Consider the following 11,222-nt stretch of genomic DNA (forward strand, 5'->3'; position numbering starts at 1 on the left):
GTGTGTGTGTGTGTGTGTGTGTGTGTGTGTGTGTAATGTATTTCACTGTTCTTATGTGTAAAAATACATTTATCCTTAAATTTAAAAAGAGTTAATCTAAATGGTAAATTTCCTTAACTCTGACTCATTCTCTCGTCCAGTTGCTAGTCGGGCGGCACGCAGGTGCAAAAGCGAACAATTGCCGACACCAAACTTGCACGTGCATAACAAACGGCTCTCAACCGGGAATAGGTTCTCATTGTTCACTTAAAAGAGCAGTTCAAAAGACTCGACTCGTTTGCGAATGTCACACCTCTAACGTAGAACTACACTGCGCTACATTCTCTACCAAAAAATAAGACGATAAAAATAACAAAATGTTACCAGTTTTGGATCCTCTGGCATGAAGGGTTGGACCAGGTCCTTGCAGTCTGGTGCAGAAGCATGACAAAATGTGGCGAGGGCCAACAAGAAGGTAAAGGCAGGCACGAGAGTCATGTTGAACTGCCACACTGCAGAGTGTTACTGCCGAACATTGCTCTCTCTCTCTCGAAAAGAGTGATTTTTTTCAAAATGGTTACCGTAAAGGAGTGGAGAAAAGGTGAATTCTGCACAGAGGAACCTTGTTTCTCATAATGCTTTGACCGAGCGCTGAATGAACATCTTGACGCTTGAAAGGACTCTGGGCCAAGTGCCACCATTCGCCAAAAGCTTTTCTGCAGTGTAACAAAGGTTGTTTTCCCAGCAAAGGGTCACCACAATGTTACCCGGCAACAGTCTTTGTGGAAGGTTCTTTTACTAAGGGCTTAGAAAAAATCAACCACTGCACACAAGAAGTGAATAATGTTTTATTTTGTCTATTCAACTAATTTTTGTTCCGACCTAAACATTATTCCATGTTTAGTTATCCCCCAGCACAAGGGGACATTTAAGGACACCCTGGGTTAGTAAGACATTTGCTCCTCTGCACGTGCATGTTTCAAGTTCTAGTTTGCAGAGGCAGGAGTCTCAGTCTTTCTGTTGTCAGGGCACAGGTCTGAAAAGCAAAACACAGGACAATGATGCAACAGGAAAGTTGGAAGTACATATAAAAGTGAAAAATGACGTCTCACGTGTGCCCATAAAGTAGTACTCATCGGGGAAATTAAGACAGGCCGCTTGCTTCTTGAAGGTGTCCAACTCAGAAGGCTCCAGTTTACCAGTTCGGGCTTAAAAAAATGGAAATAATAACATTATAATGAAATAATAACTGAAGTAAACTGATATGGTTGATACAATCCCGACCTACAATTAAAATCAAAGCAACAGGCCATATAAATGACAACAAGTGATGCACTTCTGCAGCAAGACAAAATGATATCGATAATAATAATGATATTGATAATTTCACGAGACAAAATATTGATAAAGTAATCATATATTAAAATTATGGTTAGCTGATCTACAACTAATCAAAATGTGCAATGACAATTTGGACTTTTTAATTTTTGTCACAAAAATATCTTACTACATTCGGTGTCTGCTTGCACTTCATAAAACATTACATGTACAATTTTCAATGAAAAAGGGTTTACATTTCTGGTCTGATCTGTCATTTGTTAGCTTTATAGAAAACTAAATAGGATTTTCATGGTTTTTGCATAGCAAAAAAAAAATATCTAAAGGTTTTTTGTAATAAATGTATATTTTTTATTTTGTATATTATGTATACAGGTTTATATAAATATACTTTTTAAATAGGATAAAATATAATTGTATACACAATTGTATTTGTTTATTTTATTAATATTTGCATAACAGAAAAAGTCTAGTTTATTAATATAAAATAAAGAATATTATACAGTATATGTTTAATATGTATAAAACATTGTATTTTATGTTTAATATAATATTGAATATATATCAAACATATATAATATTTTTCATTTTGTTATTAAGATGAAAATTATTATACATTATGCTTAATACAGTATATATTAAATGTTATCTATCCATTTAATGGATAGATAACACTTCTGTGGCTAGCACAGAAGTCCAATAACAGAACACTATGTTTCAGATCGTGGAGGCCGTTCCTCCCAATCACGCCCCTCCAGGTTTTGCTGTCGCAGCCAACGTGTGCGTTGAAGTCACCCAGTAGAACAACAGAGTCCCTGGGGGGGACACCCTGCAGCACTCCCTCCAGGGTCCACAAGAAGGCCGTGTACTCTGAACTGCCATTTGGCGCATACGCGCAAACCACAGTCAGAGCACGTCCCCGACCCGAAGGCGCAGGGAAAGAAGCCTCTTGTTCACTGGGGACAACTCCAACACAGATGCCAAGCTGGAGAACTAATGATAAGCCTACACCTGCTCGCTGCCTATTCCCCGCGGCAACTCCAGCATATAGCAAAATCCAACCCCTCTCAAGGAGTTTGATTCCAGAGCCTATGCTGTGCCTGACTATATATAGACGGTATCTCTCGACCTCATGCACAAGCTCAAACTCCTTCCCCGTCAGAGAGGTGACATTCCATGTCCCAACAACAGGATTTGGCAACTGAGGACCTTGTCGCTGAGGCATTCCCCTTCGACTGCTATCCAATCCACATAGCATCGGACTCTCATGGATCCCCCTGCAGGTGGTAGATCTTTCGGGCTGTGCCCGACTGGGCTCTGTGGAGGAAGTCCAGGCCACCAGATGCTCGCTGACGAGCCTCTACCCTGGACCTGGCTCCACAGTGGGGTCCTGGTATCCCTTACACGGGCGTGGTGCTGTTACTGGGTCTTCTTTTCTTCATAAAAGTCTTTTGAACGGCTCTTAGTCCATCTCATAACCTCGGACCAGTTTGCCTTGGGAAACCCTACCACGGGGCATGTAGCTCCCGACAACACAGCTCCTCGGATCATTTGGGTACTCAAACCCCTCCACCACGTTAAGGTAGCGATTCATGGAGATGTTATCTAAACGTTATCTAAAATATTTTTATTTTATGTTAATAATATGGACTTTTAGATATTTCATGCAAAAACAGAAAACAATGGTGTCATTTGTTAGCCTAATATAAGACCAAATTGGATTATATTTTTTGCAAAACCGAAAAAAATACTTAAGTCTATTTTTCTACAATTAAATAAAACTAATGTAATTATATATAATTACATGTATACATACATTTATAAATATTTTTATATTTTATACATATTTTGTATGCTAGAGTATATGAGCTATACAACTTAAATTGCTTTATCCATATGTTGTCTCAACGCTTATGTAACTACATTAAAGAACTATTTTTCATATATTAATAGTTGGCAAACATGAGCCAAAAAAAATCACCTTTTTTCACTTTGTGAGTAGAACATAATCTACATTTCATGACAGTTGTACCTATTTTCACTTCTGCGCTTAGTTGACGGTCCCTAAAACGTGTTTTATGTTTGCACATAGAATCCAAATCTCATTGGAGTATTGTGCATTTCCAAATGAAGGTGCATCTCCTCTGTATATTATGGGGGTTGTTAAAGTAGTATAATTGACCTAGTTTCTGCAGTCATGGCTCATAATACTGCACAATAAAAGAAGACTGACATACTAAAGAGGAAAAGATATCGGCCCAAAGATTTTCCGTCCGGCAGGAGTGTGGTGTCTTCGGACAGGAGGCACTCGGCGCAGGTCTCGTAGTACTTGCCCTCGTGATAGGAAGTGTGGTTGTGGATGTTGTCTGCGGAGATATGAAAACAACACTGATACATTTTCAATATATTTCTTTTAGATCCTCAAGTATTCAGATACAAGAATTGTTATGTTGTTGATGTTGTACACTAAGAACTAGGGTTGTCTCGATACCGGCACTGTATTTCATGTAAATGTATTTCAATACTTTTCTAAACAAAGGGGACTACAAAAAATTGCATTATTGGCTTTATTTTAACAAAAAATCTTACTGCACATTAAACATATGTTTCTTATTGCAATTGGAGAAAAATGTTGTCCTTAAATAAAATAGTGAACATACTAGACAACTTGTCTTTTATTAGTAAGTAAACAAACAAAGGGTCTTAATTAGTCTGCTCACGTATGCAGTAACATATTGTCATTTATCATTCTATTATTTTGTCAACATTATGAGGGACAAACTGTAAAAATGGATTATTAATCTACTTGTTCATTTACTGTAAAGATCGGCTTACTTCCTGTTTCAACATGTTCTATCTACACTTCTGTTAAAATGTAATAATCACTTATTCTTCTGTTGTTTGATACTTTATATTAGTTTTGGATGATACCACAAATTTGGGTATCAATCCGATACCAAGTAGTTACAGGATCATACATTGATCATAATTTAGGTTCTCATGTGTGCAGGGACATATTTCCTGATTTTATGAATATAATATGAATAGATTTTGTGACGATAAAAAATATTGTTGCAATTATAGTAGTATCGACTAGATACACTCTTGTACTTGGTATCATTACAGTGGATGTCAGGTGTAGATCCACCGATTACATTTGTTTACATTGTGACGCTGGTGAGCTATTGTATTTTCCTACAGTGTGTAGTGAAACATGTTAAGCTTTTCCTCGTCCTGCAGGGATACTTGTAAAAAAAACTCACTTTATTTGTCGCCATGGAGGCGAGAATTGGTGATTTAAAAGTAGCCAAAACACTGCCGACTGCGGATGGGCGTTAGCCGCTAACTAGCTAGACATGTTTTAAAGTACCTCTTCCTCAGGGCGTTTCAGTGTTATAGCTTTATCTTTATCTTTAGTTTTTAAGCCAAAATGCGTCCATTCTCCCTTTTCTGTCTACACACTGTCTGCTTGTAAGTACTCCGTGATTGTGCACTGCTGAACATGCTCGTCTGCTTGTAAAACCAGCAATGTCACGACAAGACGACGACGCAACGTCATGCCTGTAAAAAAAAAAAATAAATATGGCGAACCGATACTTTTCAAACAGAGTATAGTAGCCTTTTTGATTCATTAGTACTGCGATACTATACTCGTACCGGTAAACTGTACAACCCTACTAAGAACAATAACACATTCCACGTTGAGCTTTAAGAGGTTAAATAATACAACATTTACCAGTTACAAATTGTACTGTATTCAGAATACTTCCACTTTAAAGGACTCAAATGTATGATTTGAGAAAAATGAAGGAAAATCATACTTACAAAATATAGATTAGAACAATTTGTAATCTATAATTATTAGTGGTTTTAGGGACTGAAAAGGACAAGATTGTAGGTAAGCATTTTCGACCACCACCTTTTTTTATTTTTGGGAGGGGGGAACTGTCACGACCTTGATGAATGGTGAATCGCTTCCAATCAGAAAAATGCTACAAAACTGACACATGGCAAGGGTGGAAAATGACCATAAACATATCCTTAAAGCAATTCAAGACTTTTTGATGCAAAGAAATGGGAGTATACTCCAACTACTAATGTGTCTTTTTACTTGTCCCAGACAGAAGTGAAGGCAGTAAAACCCACAAAGCAAGTGACGTCCTCTCCAAGGAGGAAACTGAATTTGGTCATCACTCACTGACTGCAAATTATATTGTTCATCCAAAACTTATGGTTAGTAATTTTTGTTTCAATGATTTTAAGCCCCGGAAAATAGAACCACTCTACATAATAATTCCCAATATATCACATATTTTTTGCCAAACCTCTAAAAGTATACACTTTAATGACATTATTCAGTTTCACATCCATTGAGGTGGTGTATAACAACTTTTGGACCTGTACATGCTATTTGAGGTGACGCTTACAGGTGGCGTTACTGGTCATGCCAGTCACGGTGACGTCAGCTGATCCCTGAAGACATTTATCATCATTCCTGAAAGGTGAGACACAGTCGCTGAGATATGGCGATGACGACTCAACGTCAACAAAGGAAAATGGCGCGCTTACAGGCGGTCACCCCAGTAGAGGGAGATGATGTCGCTCCGTGAGGATGCAGACAGTTCAATCCACGATGTGTTCACGACCACCAGGTCGTTCTTCAGGCCCGGCGTGTCCCATGAGCCCACATGGAGGACCCATTTCCCGAAGATCTGGCAACACGTCACCAAAAACACTCATCATGGAACCAAGACAACATAGAGTGCCCCCGGAAAGTATTCACACTTTTTCCACATTTTGTTATGTTACAGCCTTATTCCAAAAGGGAACAAATTATTTTTTGTCCTCAAAGTACCCCCGTAGTGACAATTTGATTTTTTTTTTTTTTCCCAATGAAGCAAATTTATGGGGGAAAAAAAGTCCAAAAAAAAAAGTATTCACACCCTTTGCTCAATACTTAGTTGATGCACCTTTGGCAGCAATTTCAGCCTTGAGCCTTTTTGAATACAATGCCACAAACTTGGCACACCTATCTTGAGTTAGTTTCGCCCATTCCTCTTTGCAGCACCTCTCAATCTCCATCAGGTTGGATGGGAAGCGTTGGTTTTTATCCAGGATGTCTCTGGACATTGCTGCATTCATCTTTCTCTCTATCCTGACTACTGAAAACCATCCCCACAGCATGATGCTGCCACCAGCACGCTTCACTGTAGGGATGGTATTGGCCTGTTGATGGCCTGGTTTCCTCCAAACATGATGCCTGGCATTCACACCAAAGACTTCAATCTTTGTCTCATAAGACCAGAATATTTAGTTTTTCATGGTCTGGGAGTCTTTCAGGTGCATCTTTTTTACCATGAAATGGCGTCCATCTGGCCACTCCACCATAGAGGCCCAATTGGTGGATTGCTGCAGAGATAGTTGTTCCTCTGTAGCTCTGACAGAGTGACTATCAGGATCTTGGTCACCTCCCTGACTAGACTAAGATGAATGCAAAAATTTACAGACACATCCTGGATTAAAACCAACACTTCCCATCCAACCTGGTGGAGATTGAAAGGTGCTGCAAAGAGGAATGGGCGAAACTACCTAAAGATAGGTGTGGCATCGTATTCAAAAAGACTCAAGGCTGTAATTGCTGCCAAAGGTGCATCAACTAAGTATTAAGCAAAGGGTCTGAATACTTATGTACATGTGATTTTTAGTTTTCGTTTTTTCAATAATAATTGTCATTATGGGGGTATTGTCTGTAGGATTTAATTTGTTATTTTTTGGAAAAGTACTCAAAAAAACTAAAACAGTCGCGTTATATAAACATATTGGATTTTAAATAGTAAAAAGCCCACAATATCAATCATTCTGAAGGTAGTTGCACAATATATACTTGTTTAAAGTGGAAAACCCTTAGCCTAATAATAGTTAATATTTTACAGTAATTTATTTAGACTTTTTTTTTTCTTACATCAATACGAGTGCATGCCTAAAAGTCCAAAAATGAGTCATATTTAAAAAAAAATAGAAAATGTTGCATTGATGCATCATTTCAACTTATGTAAAATTACGCATGATGTCATTGAGACATGTTGACGCAATACTCACAGGGCTGTGGTTGTCCAGTAAAAGAGGCTTCACCAGATCTTCGCAGTCATGTTCCGGTGATGCAGCGGCACACAAGGAGGTGAGGGCCAGCAGAACGACGACCAACTGTGCAGACATGACTGAGTGAAGATGGCGCAGCAGCACACTGATGTCAAGGAGGCCTGCCTGCAAGATACCCCCTCCAAAGATGTGTTGTGTAACAGTGGGCTGCCACCAGGGCACATTGTATCCTGTTTATCTTGTTATATAACGGCGAGCTGGCAGCATATGAATAGCAGGACCTGTCGGTCTTTTATTCTGGTGACGTGCACACACAGGCAGCATTTAGCAAATTGTTACGAACAAATAATACTAATTAGATATTTTGCACATAGTACTGTTTACTAGCTTACAACTTTGACAATAAAATAGTTTGCATTACTTTTATTTTTATTGCTTTAGAAAAGGGTTTGGGCTAAAAAAAGAGGCACTCTAAAATACTAACAAACATGTAACCATCATCTGCTTGCAGTGGCGGGCCGTGCGTTTCCCACCTAGGCCTTCAGTGATTACCACTAGGTGTGGTGAAATGTGTCCTCTGCAATTGACCCATCCCCTTGTTCACCCCCTGGGAGGTGAGGGGAGCAGTGAGCAGCAGCGTACGCCACGCTGTCTGGCTAGTTTTTTTCCTTAATGTATAGTCTCTTTCATTTTTAGGCATTTCTAGCAGTGAACTGTTCAATTACGTGCAACTACAGTGATTAATACTAAAGTTATTTAATTGACCGACATGTGACAGGAAACACATCAGTTTGTCTTTTTAATGAGTTGCAACCAAGAAACACAGAACATATAGAACTGGTCATTTCAGAGTATAGTCTGCATACAACACACACATCTGTGGTTAACGTTTGCAGTGTTTCATGCAGGATGTCTGAGGATAAACGTGATGTGAAGGTGACTGTCAGTCTTCGTCGCTAGGAAGTTTTGTTCTCATGTTGACCCTTTTATGGACACAGATCTGGAAGACAGAGAGAGGAGCATTACAGACAATGTGTGATTGTGTCAAAGTAAGACAGAATAGGAAGCATATTACCTGTGGTGTTTGTAAAGTGTAAATCTTTAGTGAAATTGAGGCATGCGGCTTGCTTCTTGACAACCTCCAGGTGGGCGGGATCAACTGTTCCGGTCTTTGCTGTTGCACACAGAGACTTGTGATCTCACACTGAACTCATTGAAGTCTTTATCAAGCACAGTGTCTTGGAAGTAAGCCTAATTCAGGGTGCAGTGAAGAGTAAGAGGAAAATGTAGACTCACTTAAGAAGTAGAGGTATCTGCCTTTAATGGGTTCCCCTTCAGGAACCTTCACTGTCATGTCGTCGACGACGAAGAGGCAGTCAGGGCACGACTTTAGGTATTGCTCAGAATGTTCTGCATCAGGTGTGCTAAACTGGGCTGTAAGATGTAGACATTTATTTTAAACGTAACGTCATTCGATATGAATCCATGCATCCACAGAGTACTACTTCCCAGGTACAGGGTGGTTACTAGTCAATTAATAGTCTCACCAAGAGTTATCATATCCCATGTTGGTTTCAAGGAATTGAGCTGTGGGTTAGGAGTAATAATACTGTGATTGTGTTTCAGTAGCATAGCACAACCCACAAGGCACATAACATTGAAACAGTGTTGAGAACTTGTTGAATTAGGTCCTGGCATTGAGCAACTCAAACTTAGCATTGGAATCAGAAGCAGAAAATTCAATTCATGAAAAGTGGGAAAAAGGTAAACGCTTGGGAGTGAGTAAAAAAAGGTCAAACTCAGACTGGGGGTTCCAGGCTGAGGCCAAGAAAATAAACTTGATAGCCGTAAGCACACAAACATGTTACAAACCATATGCCCCTCGTCCAGGGTGTAGTGATGGTGTGTCTATAGGCCCAGAGTCTTCCTCTGCAGGCATTGCAAGCAAGTCCCAGGTGTTATTGGAGAAGGGAGGGATCTCAGAGCAGCTATCTGATGTGACGTCCTTGAGAGGATGTTTTCAGAACAGACTTCCTCTGTTGTGAGCAGCATCAAGGCCATTTGAGGGAGTCGAATAATAAAATATAAAGATTGTTGTTTTCCAAGAGAGCAGACATTTCAATGGCTTGTCTGTTCTAATCGTCCATGCTGGCTCTCAGATTGGTCAATTCTCGCATTTCAGTAAGCCTTTCGGTGATTTTATCCAACTTACAAATCACCACAGTCTGTGTTCCCACAGCTCGGCCCATGCCTTCCATTGCGACGGGCAGCCTTTCAGCTCCTTGAATGGCCGAATTTGACGATGCACCAAAGCAATGCCCTGCGATCACGGTTCCAAATACATAGATGTCTTCCACGTCCTCAACGGCAAGCACTGAGAGGAACATGAATTTCCATTTCTCCCACGAGTCTCTTGCGTACCTCGCAGCCATCGTTCCATCAGGGCATCCAGGCTCCCCTGAACCTCTTTTCCTCATCAACAAGACTTTGTCAATTGAGCCGAGAGTCCATCTTATCAATTCCATGTTAGATGTTTAGATTTCGAAGGATAGCGCAGAAAAAGAGGCTCTTAAAAAGTATAGACAAGACAAGACATAGAGAGCAAGCAGGGAGAAACGGAGAGGGAGGAAAATGTGACCGCCTCCACCAAGTGCCAAAAGAGAAAAAAAACAAAACAAAACAACAACATGCTTTTTTAAAACATTTAATTATTGTTGGGTACTAACATTGATTTAACCAGATTCTCTAAATCTTTTGATGATATTACGGACCGTAGATGGTGAAATCCCTAAATTCCTTGCAATAGCTCCTTGAGAAATGTTCTTAAACTGTTGGACAATTTGCTCACGCATTTGTTGACAAAGTGGTGACCCTCGCCCCATCCTTGTTTGTGAATGACTGAGCATTTCATGGAAGCTGCTTTTTTATCCAATCATGGCACCCACCTGTTCCCAATTAGACTGTTCACCTGTGGGATGTTCCAAATAAGTGTTTGATGAGCATTCCTCAACTTTCTCAGTTTTTTTTGCCAGCTTTTTTGAGACATGTTACAGGCATCAAACTCCAAATGAGCTAATATTTGCAAAAAATAACAAAGTTTTGCAGTTCGATCGATAATAATCTGGTCTTTGCAGTCTATTCAATTGTATATAGGTTTAAAAGGATTTGCAAATCATTGTATTCTGTTTTTATTTACGATGTACACAACGTGCAAACTTCACTGGTTTTGGGTTTTGTAGTTCTGGGGGGAAAGTAAAAAGTAACTTGACAGTAACTAAATAAAAAAGTGACACTGATCAAGACATTATCAATAGCATATGTCAAATCTCTTAGAATATACTTACACACAACTGCTGTAGCGCTTATAAAGGTTGAAGTCACATGTTCCGAAGTGCAATTTCCAGCTCTTGTAAAGAGAAAGTTAAACCATTACTTTGTGATCCATTTTGTTGAAAAGAAGAAATTAGAGCGAATAAAATTATTACTCTTTGTCTTTCCATCTAATGCTGTATGTGTCACTGTTGGGACCAGGTGTAAATTCAACCCAGGAGCTAGTGACGTTTTCATATTCCTTCATAAAATGGTCATTGTCTGACGTTCCAAGAGTGAAAATCCATTTTCCAGACAGCTATGGACACATACAGCAAACATAGAGACAAAGTATGTTTTCAGGGTCAGGGTTCTTTATAAGCCATGGAAAGCAGATAGAACTTGGATGAAACATACCAGGCTGCGATCCTCCAAAGGAGCCGTGAGCTCTTCACAGGTGGGATCTGACGCAGCAGTCAGAGAGCAGAGAGCCAGCA

The 11,222-nt window shown here is 39.6% G+C and overlaps 1 protein-coding gene across 1 annotated transcript; it reads right to left on the reverse strand.

Annotated features, from left to right (window-relative positions):
- Positions 1-811: 811 nt before the first annotated feature.
- On the reverse strand, positions 812-7,634 carry LOC133623330 (saxitoxin and tetrodotoxin-binding protein 2-like). Its single transcript, XM_061986537.1, has 6 exons — positions 7,417-7,634; positions 5,887-6,029; positions 5,745-5,812; positions 3,555-3,683; positions 1,092-1,187; positions 812-1,015 (listed from the first exon to the last, which is right to left on the reverse strand). The coding sequence occupies exons 1-6, from the start codon at positions 7,531-7,533 to the stop codon at positions 966-968; spliced, it is 603 nt and encodes a 200-aa protein (XP_061842521.1). The 5' UTR covers positions 7,534-7,634; the 3' UTR covers positions 812-965.
- Between the last annotated feature and the right edge of the window lie 3,588 nt (positions 7,635-11,222).

This window comes from Nerophis lumbriciformis, linkage group LG12, assembly GCF_033978685.3.
Source record: "Nerophis lumbriciformis linkage group LG12, RoL_Nlum_v2.1, whole genome shotgun sequence".
NCBI classification, from domain to species: domain Eukaryota; kingdom Metazoa; phylum Chordata; class Actinopteri; order Syngnathiformes; family Syngnathidae; genus Nerophis; species Nerophis lumbriciformis.